General features: G+C 48.1%; 8 protein-coding genes across 9 annotated transcripts; 5 read left to right on the forward strand and 3 right to left on the reverse strand.

Moving 5' to 3' along the window:
* Positions 1–222: 222 nt before the first annotated feature.
* Positions 223–2,447, forward strand: FOXG_10112 (uncharacterized protein). Its single transcript, XM_018389352.1, has one exon. The coding sequence runs from the start codon at positions 556–558 to the stop codon at positions 2,236–2,238; it is 1,683 nt and encodes a 560-aa protein (XP_018247602.1). The 5' UTR covers positions 223–555; the 3' UTR covers positions 2,239–2,447.
* FOXG_10113 (uncharacterized protein) lies at positions 2,340–3,221 on the reverse strand. The gene has a single exon (XM_018389353.1). It carries the CDS (start codon positions 3,075–3,077, stop codon positions 2,733–2,735), a length of 345 nt encoding a protein of 114 aa, XP_018247603.1. The 5' UTR covers positions 3,078–3,221; the 3' UTR covers positions 2,340–2,732.
* Positions 3,222–3,542: 321 nt separating this feature from the next.
* Positions 3,543–3,975, forward strand: FOXG_10114 (uncharacterized protein; the record flags this gene model as incomplete). Its single annotated transcript, XM_018389354.1, has 2 exons — positions 3,543–3,644; positions 3,694–3,975. 2 exons carry the CDS (start codon positions 3,543–3,545, stop codon positions 3,973–3,975), a joined length of 384 nt encoding a protein of 127 aa, XP_018247604.1.
* Positions 3,976–4,003: 28 nt separating this feature from the next.
* Positions 4,004–4,339, forward strand: FOXG_20228 (histone acetyltransferase; the record flags this gene model as incomplete). The annotated part of the gene is made up of 1 exon (XM_018400488.1): positions 4,004–4,339. The coding sequence occupies one exon, from the start codon at positions 4,004–4,006 to the stop codon at positions 4,337–4,339; it is 336 nt and encodes a 111-aa protein (XP_018247605.1).
* Positions 4,340–4,412: 73 nt separating this feature from the next.
* FOXG_10115 (uncharacterized protein) lies at positions 4,413–5,934 on the reverse strand (the record flags this gene model as incomplete). Its single annotated transcript, XM_018389355.1, has 1 exon — positions 4,413–5,934. The coding sequence occupies one exon, from the start codon at positions 5,932–5,934 to the stop codon at positions 4,483–4,485; it is 1,452 nt and encodes a 483-aa protein (XP_018247606.1). The 3' UTR covers positions 4,413–4,482.
* Positions 5,935–7,985: 2,051 nt separating this feature from the next.
* Positions 7,986–10,160, forward strand: FOXG_10116 (uncharacterized protein). Its single transcript, XM_018389356.1, has 3 exons — positions 7,986–8,557; positions 8,608–8,728; positions 8,780–10,160. Exons 1-3 carry the CDS (start codon positions 8,252–8,254, stop codon positions 9,055–9,057), a joined length of 705 nt encoding a protein of 234 aa, XP_018247607.1. The 5' UTR covers positions 7,986–8,251; the 3' UTR covers positions 9,058–10,160.
* Positions 10,161–10,531: 371 nt separating this feature from the next.
* Positions 10,532–12,379, forward strand: FOXG_20229 (uncharacterized protein). Of its 2 annotated transcripts, none has more exons than XM_018400489.1 (2): positions 10,532–10,619; positions 10,726–12,379. In XM_018400489.1, the coding sequence occupies exon 2, from the start codon at positions 11,158–11,160 to the stop codon at positions 11,902–11,904; it is 747 nt and encodes a 248-aa protein (XP_018247608.1). In that variant the 5' UTR covers positions 10,532–10,619; positions 10,726–11,157; the 3' UTR covers positions 11,905–12,379. The 2 variants fall into 2 exon arrangements, with proteins under 2 accessions (XP_018247608.1, XP_018247609.1); XM_018400490.1 differs by having other exon boundaries at positions 10,532–10,614; positions 10,750–12,379.
* Positions 12,273–14,015, reverse strand: FOXG_10117 (uncharacterized protein). Its single transcript, XM_018389357.1, has 4 exons — positions 13,744–14,015; positions 13,195–13,698; positions 12,939–13,141; positions 12,273–12,888 (listed from the first exon to the last, which is right to left on the reverse strand). The coding sequence occupies exons 1-4, from the start codon at positions 13,999–14,001 to the stop codon at positions 12,324–12,326; spliced, it is 1,530 nt and encodes a 509-aa protein (XP_018247610.1). The 5' UTR covers positions 14,002–14,015; the 3' UTR covers positions 12,273–12,323.
* Between the last annotated feature and the right edge of the window lie 217 nt (positions 14,016–14,232).

A 14,232-nucleotide genomic window follows, 5' to 3' on the forward strand; every position in this document is an offset into this window, starting at 1 on the left:
TCTAAGGTTATCTGACTTAACGTTATGCCTCTTAAGCTTAACGGTCAACCCAACACTACTCTATTATGCTTGATATCGGCAGGGGGGAGCTGAATCACTGCCGAGACAAGTGCACATCGCCAAGATACCTCCTCCAAACACCGCTCCCTGCGGCGTGCCAACTTTCCGAGCTGGGAGCGAGGCGCGAGAAAAACAAAATCATGACATTTGGGGCGGATTCAACAGCGGCCGAACAGCAGCCATGTCTCATGTTCCTGGAAGGAATGCGACGCCAAAACATCATGGCCAAGACGAAGAAAAACCTCGCTTTTCCCGCGCTTTTAGCCTTTTCTATCTTTTCATCCCTTTCACTCTCTTTTTATTTTCTCGCTCTATTTCCGCCTGGAGCGTGTTTTGTGATTGTCCCCATTCGATTCTTTTTTGTCGTTTGTTTCTTTTAATTTATTACCTGCCGTTCATTTTTTATATCTCCCACGCGATCTGGTATCGCGGAGCCGACTTTCCTTCCTAATCGCTTATCCTTAATACAGTTGTCCGGGGTTGAAGTGGCCTGCCATGCACTTTTCAACAATCATTTCTGCTTCCGCCTTTGCCAGTCTGGCGACTGCTTCTCCGTCGTTCTTTCGAAGAAATCCTCCTGCCGAGGAGGCTGCACCTGTGGCATGTGAGCCAGTCACTGTTCATGAGACAGTCCATGAGACTGTGCACGTGACGATACCTGGGGAGGTAGTCCATGAGACGGTTCACGAGACTGTTCATGTGACTGAGGTTGTGCACCAAACCGAGACCGTGCATGCGACCGTGACGGAGGTTCAGCATGTGCCTGTTGAGAAACCAGTCACAGTTATCGAGACTTCAATCGTCCACCAAGAAGTCGAGAAGCCCGTTACAGTCATCGAGACGGTTCACCAAACGATCGAGCAACCCGTGACCGTGGTTGAGACTTCTGTTGTTCACCAGACAATTGAGCAGCCTGTTACAGTCATTCACACCCAGCCCGTCGAAGTCGAGGTCGAAAAGCCAGTCACAGTTGTTGAAACAGTCCACCAAACGATTGAACAACCAGTTACAGTTGTCGAGACATCTGTAGTACACCAGACCATCGAGCAGCCCGTTACAGTCATCCATACCCAGCCAGTCGAAGTTGAGAAGCCTGTCACGGTGGTCGAAACTTCAGTTGTTCATCAGACCATTGAGCAGCCAGTTACAGTTGTCCATACTATACCTGTTGAGGTTGAGAAACCTGTAACAGTCGTTGAGACTTCTGTCCTGCACCAGACAATTGAGCAGCCTGTCACCGTCATCCATACACAGCCCGTGGAGGTCGAGAAGCTCGTCACAGTGATCCACACCCAGCCAGTCGAGGTGCCAGTTCAGGTACCAGTTACAGTCATTCACACTCAACCTATTGAAGTACCCGTTGAGAAGCCCGTGACTGTCATTCATACATCCGTGGTTGAGAACACAGTTGTCCATACTTCAGTGGTTGAAGTCGAGAAGCCTGTCAACGTTGAGGTACCCGTCACAGTGGTGCATACTCAAGTCGTTGAGAAGCCCGTTCAGCAGATCCATACTGTTGAGGTTGAGAAGCCCGTTGAGGTTGTTCACACTGTCGAGGTCGAGAAGCCAGTTCATGTCACTGTCATCCAGACAGTCACTGAGCACGTCGCTGCTCAACCTACCGCTCATCCTGTTGAGGCTCCGCAAGAACATCCCGTTGTCGTCATTGAGCAGCCTGAGCATGAAGCACCAGCCCATGAAGCACCACCGCACGAGACAGTTGTCGTGGAGGTCCCTGAACACAAACCAGCAGAAGAAGTTGCAGCGCCTCACGAGACTGTCGTAGCTGAGCATCCCGCAGCGCCTCCAGCTCACGAAACACCAGTTGTTGTCGAACACCCCGCTGCACCGGCGCCAGCACCACCAGCTCATGAGACGCCCGTCGTCGTTGAGCACCCAGCAGCACCAGTCGCGACAATGGGCCACGAAGCACCTGCTGCCGAACACCCTGCTGCGCCAATAGCAACAATGGCTCACGAGGCTCCTGCAGCTGAGCATCCCACTGCACCTCAGCCTGCGGAACCTCATGAGGGTGCAGGCGAGATGCCTATCGCTGAAGCAGAAGCCCTACAGCATCCTGACATCCCTGTTCTTCTACCCTCTGGTGGAGTGTCGGGTAAGAATGCTACAGTGGCGCCTACATATCCGGGACGTCGCGCTATTGTTCGCCGGTGGTGATTTGAATAGATTGCTGTACGAGTAAATACACACTCATGATACCTTAGAATGGAAGGGGTCGGATAGCACAGGCACAATAATAATGATCTGGACATGGTTGGCCTGGGATAAGTCTTGGATAGGATAAATGACTACAGATTGACATAAAATTTCCAAGCTTGCTTAGTTTCGTGACATAACGTCAATGTACTTAACCCTAATGCAATTAGATCTCTTATACATCATTCATATCTAAGTTTTGCGCCTACTCTCTTTCCCTTGTCTGGATCCTTCATATCAAAATCCCCTCCCACCAGGAAAAATAAATTTCCCTTGTCCATTCAACGCATGAGTAAACTGCTTAGCTGTATCATGTGCATTCATAGAGTTCGACTTATGGATCCTCACCAAAGCCGGCACTGCCTTCTTCGCTGCTTAAAGTTGCCGTTGCAACAGGCGAACATATTTGGTACAATGCCGTTACCTTCCCCTCCGTCTTCACCCCCGAGGGGCAGTTATGGTTTACTCTCATGTCTGATGTCGAAAAGTTTGTAATACGGCTCGCCCAGTTCGTGCAGCTCGTTGATTGGATTATCGAAAAGCGCGATAAAAATATCGCTAGGGGGCTCAGGGACGATAGTATTTTCCTTTTCAGGCTCGTCATTTGGGCATTTGGCAGTATCGTGGTCCTCGGTCGCTGCTGGAGTAGATACGAAGGTAGCATCGGCGGCGTGACACTGGCGAGTGGGTAGGTCTTTTGTCTTGGCTGGGTGATTGTTGAGAGTATTGATGTCAAGGGTCATATCCTCCGTTGCTGGGCTGAAGAGTGGTTGAAGGCAATTAGGAAGCTTGGAACGCATGTTTCTGGTACTGAAGGTGGTACTGATCCATATTATGCCGGTTTGTTTTATGCTTTGTCGCGTGCTGGGAATATGATGTCTATGATAAGGGCTGTAGATGGAACTTCGCTGTGCAGTGGAGTCGATAGGGATTATTAGTTGGATAATTTGAGGCAAGCCAAGAGAAATCGAGGTAGATTTAAACAGGCTTAGGTAGATTTATGCAACAGTTTAGGCAACCTTAGGCAGGTTCATGTACCTTTAGTCAACCAACAACTCTGCATGGTCACATGTTTGGTCAGGTGCTTGCTAGTTTCTGACCAATATTTAAACAGTTCTCTTCAAGACTCCGTCTTACTTAGTTCTGTTCCTTTTTCATGTCGGAATTCAAAAACCGTCGTCGATGATTGGACATGAGTAGCGAAGAGTACCCGTCTCCTAGAAGATCAATCGTTCCTGTTGAGTTCAGCTTCGAAAGAAGAAGACATGGCAGCCGATGCACAAGGCTCCGAAGCTTGTCAAAATCAGACGGAAGAATTAGATGCTCGATATCATGATGCAGTTCGCGGATCTCCTTTGCCCAACAAGGTGAGATGCGCCGATCCGATGGATAGGGAGGAGCCTGACAATACCTTAGCCCGCTGTCATCGCAATGCGAAACAGCGAGATAGGATTTCGAGTCACCCACAACGATGGGACTACAGATAGTATGATAGCTCTTGATTGTCTCAAGCGCCTTTTTCAGTTTCAGCTTCCCGAAATGCCAAAAGACTACATCTCACGGCTCGTTTACGATCCTTCTTGTCTTTCTATCACCATCGTCAAGAAAACTGGAGGGTTTATTGGCGGTATAACAATCCGGCAGCTTCAGGCCCGCCATTGTCGCGCAGATCGTCTTTTGCGCCGTATCATCTGCTGAGCAGGTGAAAGGCTATGGTGCCGCTCTCATGGACCATCTCAATCACCATATCAAGGCTACTTCATCAATCACGCATCTATTGGTGTATGCTGATAACTATTATGTGGGATTCTTTCAGAAACAGGGATTTACAAAGAGTGCATCTCTGGATCAGTCTGTTTGTATGGAATGTGTCAAGGGCTACGAAGGAGTAACCCTGATGCAGTATGCTATAGGGACAGGGCTTGACGGCCGTCAGTACGAACTTAAGAGAGCTAATAAATGGAAACTTAGATTAAGTGAATGGAAGATCCAGAGCCTGGATCATGATGGCAGAACATTGATAAGCTTAGAAGATTGTAGGTTGAGCTCAGTGGTCTCATGAAGTAGTCTGTTTTTTCTCCCTCACTTAGTGGCTACTTAATCCTTTTGATACATGATGTTGCATCTGCGTTTTCTCGCAAGCCGTCATCTCCTATTCCGATATTCCAATCAAGAACTCGAACAAACCGCGCAAACTAAGCATATTCAGCACAGACTACTATGCCACTGCTGTTGCAAAATAATCTCATGTTTAACAGTGTCGTACGAATCTTCCAGTACCAACCGAACAGACTCGTCAGGCTGATGTCCCCCGGCCTTTCTCCAGCGGGCCTTGGTATCATCTCTGACATCGAATGGCCAACTGCAGTGGACAACGACTTTGAAACTCTCACGCTCCACGTGACAGTTGATCACGCAAGCTACAGTGTCATTTATGTTAAAGACACATAGAGCCCTGAGCTTTGGCATAGTAGATACCGCCTTCCCAATCCAGCCAAAGAGCTGATTCGAGGTGTTGGGAAGTTCGTCGAGTAATGCCTGATTAGTTCGTATGCAGGCATATTGAATGTTTTGCAAACGATGACGCATGCCAAAGAATTTGGCAACGTCGACACTGATGTCCATGTATATGTTGGTAAGGTATGGACATGATAGGATCAGACGTGGGCCTAGACCTGGAAGGTGTTCAGAGGGCCCTGGACTATTCTGTGGTTTTGACGTGGGCTGCTGTTGGATTTTGACCTTGTCCATAGCCGGGGGTAAGGCAAATAGAAGGGACCGCAGATGATGATGAAACTTATGCTCGGATTCCCAATGCGCATGAGGTCTGACCTCCCATCGGAGTGCCCTGAGACGCGGAAGCAGGCTTATGATATGGGCGATTGCTTCAGGATCGAAATGACGAACAGTTCTTCGGAGGATCGATAGGCCTGAGATGACGTCGACCTTGGGACCTAACTCCCCTCCGAAAGGCACGTCTAGCTTAAGCCAGAAGTGAAAATCCAACTCGCCATCGTGCAGCACTTGATGTCCATGATACGGAGGGGCATGAAAGAACTGAAGCTCACTTGAGAGACTGTTATAAAAGTTCCCATGGCCAGTGTCGCTAGGAGGATTAAGTTCCCGGTATTCTCCCGCTGTCTTCTGCCAATGACTTTCGCAGTCGGCAATGATTTCCAACTCGATACCCTCGTGATGACAGTCCTCCACTCTCCACTGAAAAAGCTCCATGAACAAACCCCGCAAGATGATAGTGAAGGCATAGTTGTTTTCCTCCTCTTGCTGTTTCAGCAAAGGATAATTGCCGTATAACGTAGGGGGCTTCTGTGCGAGGGCTTGCATTTGCTGATGTATGTTTACAAATTTGTCACGATCAAGAAACGGATCTCGATTGTGTTTATGAATCGGCAGATCGGGTCTCATGCCAATGAATTGGAGGTACTTTCGACGTTGAAGATTCAGGAAAGCGGTTATGAATGGCATGATATCGGAGGGTGAGATTTCCACGCGCTTGAATGTGAATATCTCGAACCAATCCTGCCATTCTCGAGATACGCAGGCGTATCTTGCGATGGAGCCTTTCTCATGGATAGTGGAATTGGCGACAAAATCGAGTATATCCAGTCGAGCCTCCGCGTAGAGGCTGTACCAGCGCATTTTGTCCCCCGCTGGGGAGTTCAATATCGTTGTTTTCAGTACTCGCTGTGTTGAACTTGGATAGACGATCGGGCGAGGTTATTGCTGCATCAGGAAAAACTCTGAATGAAGTCCTCCCGACCGAGGGGACAGTGAGGGGGAAAACTCAATTATATAGTATCATTCACGTTAATGTTTTCGAATTAGGGCATGTGCGCGTCCAAGAGTTTCCTGCTGATTTGCTGTGATACTTGGTAGTTCACTTGAACTGTAATCGCGATACAGTTTTGTCTCTGGGGGGTCGAGCTAACCTACTCGAAAAGCCGATTGACAATGTTCCACGAAGCGCCTTGTTTCCTTGAAATCTTGAAACAGGATCCGCCTTGAGTTATTGGGTTTGCCTCGAAATGGATTTGACAATGGCCACGAGAACTTCATCCACATGAGTGCTAAGCCCTCTTGATCCTCTATCCGCAAACATATTACAACTACTTGAGGCTACTCACTATCAGAGGTAGAGAATAAATAGGAAGCTGAATTTAATTCTACAAACCTTATACATATAGCAAATAAAGTGGCATTGCTTTCCATAGCATCAGCCACTATTGCAACCCCGCTCGCAATTAAGTTTCTAACAGATGGTATAGTCTCCCCTTTATTTACCAGAGCTCATGCGGTCAAGATCAAGGCAGGCACAGGGCGGCAGATATTGACTCGGACTGCAGACATCTGTGACACTTATCGGGGGTCAATCAAAAGAGGTTAGAATATGATAGTTGAGATAAAGACAATGCTGGAAAATGAAATGGTTGCAGAGTCGAGAATGTAAATGGTTAAAGCACTAAAGTTCTGTGTTGTGAATATAAGCTCCCAGCCACAGGTCTCATCTACAAATAATACATCTAGCTGACAACTTAGACGTTGCACCACAATGCCTGACCAATCGCTACAGTATCAATGCTAACAAAAAAATAGTAGGAGTACAAAAACTAACGGTGTGAAATCGAGGTAATTAAGTTATGCACAAACCCCAATTTTCCCACTCACAATATCTGCAGCTGGAATTCCCGCCATATTTCATAACATCTTGACAAGACATCATACCGCCGAGGCATTACACATTGATATGATAATTCTTTTGTCAAATATCACAAAGCCCCAGAGATCATGCTAGATAACAGCGTTACCCTGTACCTCCACCATTTCCGGAGATGCATAACCCGCAGTTTCCAACGGCCGCTGAAACCCATCTTTTCTTCCGATCTCGAAAAATGACCTGACGTGCGGCGTCAGCGGCCCGCAAAACGACCAGAACCACGACACGACATTGGCCGCAAGCATCAAAACCTCAACATTATATGCGGCCGCCGATGCGTCATTTCAACATTAAATAGGCATATGCGGCGTGGGATGCGCGACTAATTAACTTAGACATGTTTAATTGTACGGTAACTTTTCAGTATGCAAACAAGGTGCAGATAGACCCTGGACTGGCTGCCAGGATTAGCGCGCAAAGGCGAAGGTTTGGCTGGGACATGAATTATTGCCGCGAGATTCGGTAATTGAAATGCTGTAATTGGCGCTGCTGAATTGACCTTGACCTTGCTGGGGCGGTGAAGGTCGGTCAGCCCAAGGTGAACATAAATCGTTCCATCACTTCCGCCCTTTTCTCTTAGGTGAGAAATCTCGACCCAATGACCGGAGCCCGCCGTGACGGTACCTAAAGATTAAGTTCTAAATAGAGCAGTGGGGGGTCCTGCGGCTCTGCCCCCCATTCCAGCGCATCGGTGGTTAATTTCGGTACACTACGGGGGTCATGAGGCTAATAAACTATCCTGCAAGTCAGGCCACCGAGGAGGAGAAGCAAATAGTGGATGCAAGCCTGTTTAACAACAGTGTGATAGGACCGGATAGCTAAGAATTGATTATGCTATACCGCTGTAGTCTTAGCATCCACTGCCGAGAAGTCAATAGCCCTGAAACAGCAGGATTTCCTATTCCCAACATGCTCTGATGGTGGAGAGACTGGCCGAGATCGCCGGGCCTAGCACTGAGTCTTTTTCTTTGCTAGGGTTTGGATTTCTCGTCTACAGCGAAAACCATCTCACCATCAGTCCAATAGTCTATGATCTCATGCTGATAAGAATCCATAGCTCTCCTGACTTGGCTTGAACTTGGCATGATAGGGCAGGGCCTACAACGGACTTGAGTCTGCGATAAGCTTGCATAGTGTTTATCAAGTCTGAATAAAAAGCTCGCAGTGCCTCATCTTCTATCAAGTCCCCAAGACAATTCTTCAATTGTATACTACAACAACTTCACGTTACAACAATCCATCATGAGCAACCCACTCGTGGTTAGCATCTCCAATCTGGCGGCTTACACGCCCCAAGAAACAATCGAGCTTGTTTCCCGTTCTGGCGTCAAAAGAGGCAACATGCGTCCCGACAAGGTCTTCCTCTCTGCTGTTTCCGCGGGATGCCTTCTTGGCTTTGGCTGTGGCGTCTCGCTATGTGCCATGACAGCCCCCTGGTACACTGAGAACGCGCCCGGTTTGGTAAAGCTTTTTGGCGCTGGTGTTTTCCCTCTGGGCCTAGTGCTTGTTGTGCTTACAGGCGCGGACTTGTTTACTGCAACTACTATGGTAAGCTAGCTTGATACTTTATTGTTGCATTGTGGCTGATGAGGTTTCAGTTTACCTTGACTGCTGTCCTTCAAGGTCGGCTTCCGATCCGAAAGATGCTGCTGCATTGGTTCCTTTGCTTTTTCGGCAATCTTGCAGGATCGCTATTTGTCATGTCCATCATTATGGGATGTAAGTAATGGCACCCACTCAGTGCTAAGGTCGCAATTAACATTCTCTTAGATGGCGGAGTCTTTGATGCATCACCCTACAAAGAAGTCGTCATTTCATTCGCCAGCAAGAAACAAATCTCTCCCCAAGTTCATCAAATCTTCCTCAAAGCAATCGTCTGTAAAATGGCTCGTCTGCCTCGCCGTATTCCTCGGCATCCAAGCCAAGGATCTCGCCTCCAAGGTCATCGGCATGTGGTGGCCCATCTTTGCTTTCGTTGTCCTCGGCCTCGAACACGTTGTCGCCAATATGTTCTACATGTCTCTCGCCATTTGGCTCAAGACACCTGATCTTACTGTTGGACTGTACATCTGGAAGGGCATGATCCCAGCAACGATTGGCAACATTATTGGCGGTGGCATGTTTGTCGGCGTGTACTACTGGTACATGTACTTGTTTGACGAGGACCCTGTTAAGATTGATGGTGTTGAGTACCAGGGTCCCCATGTGGACTCTCACATGCACATGCACTTCCTTGCCAACAGAAACAAGAGCACCGTCACCGATGAGGAGAGTAGGATCGAGTCAGCGCCTGTTTCGGTGCCGGCCAGTGTTCTCGCGAAATAGGACATTCGGAGGTGGAATGACAGATACGAAAATTGTTATGATTCTTTAGATATAGAGTACCGCTACTTAATTAGACATGAATTTACACCATTGGCCACATGCTTTTGCCATCAGCTTCTCTCCAAGTGACTAAACTTAATGGGGATTCCCAAGCCTTGTCCTGCATGGGTCAGGAAGCTCTAGGCGCGGGAGTGGCGGCTCACTAGCTACGGATATCGCGACAGTCCATCTCCCATTATTCCCAGCGCTCATCGCCAGAGCCTCGTACCAAGCGGACATGCCCGGTGACCATAAACGATATTGCTTCACCCGATAATACCGCATGGCATACGTCTCGGTGAGAGGTGAAGCCATGCTGGCGTACATTTCAGTCAGCGCCTCAATTCAATAACGGCCCGATGAAATCAGCAGCTCTTGAAGTCTTCTACGAGGTAGAATCGAATGGTTTTACATCAGATCAGAACGAGCTGTCATGTCATGGCGTGGGTGACATTGTCAGGGACAGAGTTTTGCATCTCCGCGGGAGACCATATTTCTCCACACTAGTCGAGGACATCTCCACGGAGTCACCCCGCCAAGTCTTTCCCTTACCAATTTTGATGGTCTGGAATGATTACCTAAGGCGTCGGCATTAAGATGGTCGGTAGAGCTCAGCAGTAGGTGTAGGTTGTTCTAGCTCTGATGGTCCCTGGATCTTGTATGCTGCACTCCGTAGAATTCAGCAAGATACAAAGACATCGTTTCGTTTGACTAGTGATAGGCATTTTAAGTAATAAAGAATTAGTCTTTTGATTGATATTATCTGCTTTCTGGTTGTAAACGCAACTAGAAGAAATGCTTCGAATATTGACTGCCAAAGCAGAAGATGGACGTATGTACACGAAATGGCCCTAGAGAGTTCCAGTGCCGGAATGCACATGCGAGGTAATGCAACTAAAGGACGATAATCTATTAATACCTGAATTTAATGTTGGTTGCAAGTCTGGCTGTTAACTATACGGCGCGCGGTAGGCAGACAGATAAAAAGTTATTGGGACCATACAGCCTTACGCCAAGATAAGCATAACCAACGCGCATGTCACAGCTGCATGCCCAGGCCGTCAATCATTGCCCCCTCTTGCTTTAGAGTGTCTTAAACTATCAAGCCGCATTTCCAAATGTAGATGCTTGACCAATCAACGATGCCAACTTCTTAAGAATGCCTCACCTGCGCGCGTCCTAAAGTGTCGATCTACCTTGGCTTCATATTGCGGCCCTTCTGAGCATTATCGACAATAATAGTATGGCAAGTGGCTGAATTTTCTACCCATCCTTGCGTCTCTAATCTCTGCATTTCACTGTAATCGCAAACATTATATCTCAAGGCTCGTCCTTCTAATTGCATGTTAAAGAATAATAACCAACCTCGATATAAGACGCTCTTCGCCATAAGAGGCTCTTATCAACAAATGAAGTTACTTATTGAAGATCTGAAACGCCTCCTCAGCCTACGTGTCCCGATATTACCAGCAGTCGAGACAGAGACATCGCTGCGTTGGTCTCTATGGGCAACATGTGCCATCATATTGATGTGGCCTCATAGTTTCGCAGCGCCACTCGCGTCTTCTTCGCTCTTGTGGATACCTGGTATCACGCTACTCAATAAAGAGACTCCAGCGTTGATCGGAGAGATTGGTCCCCATACTGATTGGCCGGCGATTCTATACGACGATACGCGTGCAACAGCGGTGATTAGTGCTGCAGCAATGACAGCGAATGAACCTTACTACGCGTTCAGGCCAGACCGTATTCATCTATGAAGATACTTCAACACGAGTGAATATATGCCGACTGGTAGTCGAGTCAACCTTCCGCTCCCTTACTTTGCCGCCGACGTCCGATGGATCGACGCATCAAGCACAAACAAGTCGATATATGCTGGCAATGCCGAGTACTCTGATGTCGGTAAGCTTGTTGGGATCAGACTAGTTGGTGCGACATCTATCATCATGGATCAGAAATGGATACCACAAGGAAAGTCACCTAAAAACGCAACTATCTTCCATGATATTAGATTGGTGGCAGTCCAGCTCCCAGGAGTTGAGCCCTTTGATGGTCCTCTTGCACCTGACTCTAGCATCAGCGAAAGAGATAGATACCGCACAACAACAAAGCAGTTCGGAAAGCTGTCCCCCGTTGCCCAGCACCAGGTTCAAATTATAAATGGATACAAAGAAATTAGCTACTATGACTGCTACATGCTTGCGGAAGTAGCAATAACAGCAGGAATGTACCCGGCACGAGACTGTACAGTTGTCACCTCTGACACGACATCGCAATCCTACGCTACCTGCTCTGTGAGACGAAATGACGAGGCTCTTGAAAATGACTGGCTGGCTAGTCTGGCTCTGGACTTTACATCTGAGACCCTCAAATATACCGTTCTACAGAACTTCAGTCAACCCTGGATCAGTTCGGATCTGGATGACTATGTGACGGGCATGCTGACTCTGGGCTACCACGCATCCTGGAGTGCATTAATGAGGAGATTATGGAACGAAACCGAACCTATATCCTTCAAAGCTTCGTAGCCTGTCGTTTACGTCGCAGTACACAAGGTCAAGCTCTATATTTGGCTGGGGATGAATGCCACTCTTACACTCTCCGCAATCCTCGTTTTTGGCGCGAGTATGACGGTAAAGACGAAAAGAGTCCGCGATACAGCACTTGCGCCTTTGGCGATGGACCTTTCAGACATTGTTCATAGTCCTGGGGCCTGGGGGCTTTGCAATGCCGTCAGTCTCAGTCGCCAGGATAACGAACTTCCTAGGATGCGATGGCAGGCGAGTGCCTTGAGAAATCGGAACGAGAGCGAAGGTGGTGACGGCAATAAATTCTGTAGTAGAAAGGTTGTCTTTGCCGACGATGCTCCATTGGCCCGCACCATGGATGTGGAGATGGACTCTTTATCTGAACTTCGATATTAAGGCATGAAACTATAGAAGAGTACCTAGACCTCAGTCACCTCATCCTCTCGATTACTTACTACAACCTCATTCTGCCTCCATCTCTGCACTAAGGGTAAACCAACACCAGTCCACAGTGTCAGTGCCACAACCCAGGCCAGTGCGCTTCCCCATCCATGCGTCTTTGCAAACTCAGGAGCTTCACCAGATGCCATCTGGATCTGCTGGAAGGGAATAACCACCGCAGAACCAACAGAAACCATGAAGCTCAGTACGAAAGCGCGCTTCTGCTGGTCGCCGCCACAAGCCTCGTTGGCCCAGCCTGCGATCAGAGGTGTGAAGCATCCGTAGCAGCCGTGCATGATGAAAGCCGCCATTCGTAGCTTGTGAGGAACGTCCCACGCGGTGAGGATGGAGTAGTTGAGAATCATCCAGCATCCTACAACACCACAGACTAGAGCACGCCCACCGAGCTTATCGGCGATGTAGCCTGTTGATACCATGACCACAAAGTTGACAGCACCGATACAAGTTGGGATGTTGTTGATCTCAGGTACCGTATACCAACCGGTCTTTTTCAGGTAGATCCCAAAGTACTGCATCACGTAACTGCTCCCCGTTAGAGGCCGAATTTGCCAGAAAGTTAGGCATCATCTTACCTTCCACATGTCAAAGTCCAGAAAGAGTATGCTGCCGTAAACGCATACACCTGCCAAGAGCCAAATATTCGACGTATAACACTCCAGTCCATCTTTCCCACGGGCTTGCGGCCCTCCTCTTCGATACGCTGGCGGGACCTTTCTCTTTCCCATTCGTTAAAATAGAAGGCTCTTGTGGTATGTGGAGTATCAGGGAAAGTGATCTTAACCATCTTGTCAGCAAAGAGATGTGACAAAGTGAACAAAAAGTACTCACAAATCCATAGGCCGCAACTGGGATAGCGAGGATGAAATCGAAAATGAACAACCATCGCCAAGCGGACATCCCTCCTTTGCCATGCATGCCAGTAAATAGAGCAGCTTGCAGATATCCAGAGAACATCTGGCCGATAACACCGCTCATTACAAAAAGCCCACTTCGACGTGCTAGCTCACTCTTGCGATACCAGGAACCCAAGCAGTACATAACGCCAGGCCAAGCAGCGGACTCAAATACACCGATGAAAAACCGAAGAACATAGAATTGATAGGCGTGGTTACACTTAAACAGAGCCAGGACGAAAACGGACCAGGTTATGAGGCAGCTTGAGAGCCAGATTCGAGGACGCAAGACGGTGATGATCAAGTTGGAGACGAGACCACCCAAGATTGTGCCGATGGAGAAATAGGTATTCATCCAGGAGAGTTCGTTTCCAGGACCGAAGCCGAGTTCATCCGCCATTCCTGATACATAAGCATTGGAAATATTGTTTTGATCAAGCTGCTTGAATTAGCATAGTGTAAGCGCCGGTAGCATAGTAATTACCTGCTTGATAAAAAACATCAGACATGCAAAACTCAGCATGAACCAATCAAGCTTGAAAATAAGCTTCTTTTCCTCTGGTGACGTCCCAGGCTCATGCCAGCTGAACCATCTTCTATTGCTGGCCACTGTAGCAATAGCGTCGTTTTTCAAACTTGCAGCTGCAGGGCTAGAAGTAATCGAAGCACGATTCTTGGCATCAACAGTAGCGGCTAAGGGTGCTGCACTGATGGCATTGTCGCCCACTGCATGACTAGCCATTGTGACGATTGACGGTGAAGCGGTCGTGAATGCTGAAGAAGGACGCAGAAGTGATATGAAAGTAACCCTCATGGGAGCAGTGGTATTTCAGTACTTTACCTATGTAACGTCAAGTTGGATGTACCAAACCATTTGCCATTAGATAGTCAATTGCGTGCTTCGGCGAACCCTGTGTTATTCGCGCACTGAGGCCGCAATCATTACTCAAAGAGGCAACTTGGTTCCTTGTCG

The sequence above is a fragment of the Fusarium oxysporum genome, chromosome 11 (assembly GCF_000149955.1).
Source record: "Fusarium oxysporum f. sp. lycopersici 4287 chromosome 11, whole genome shotgun sequence".
Lineage (NCBI taxonomy): Eukaryota > Fungi > Ascomycota > Sordariomycetes > Hypocreales > Nectriaceae > Fusarium > Fusarium oxysporum.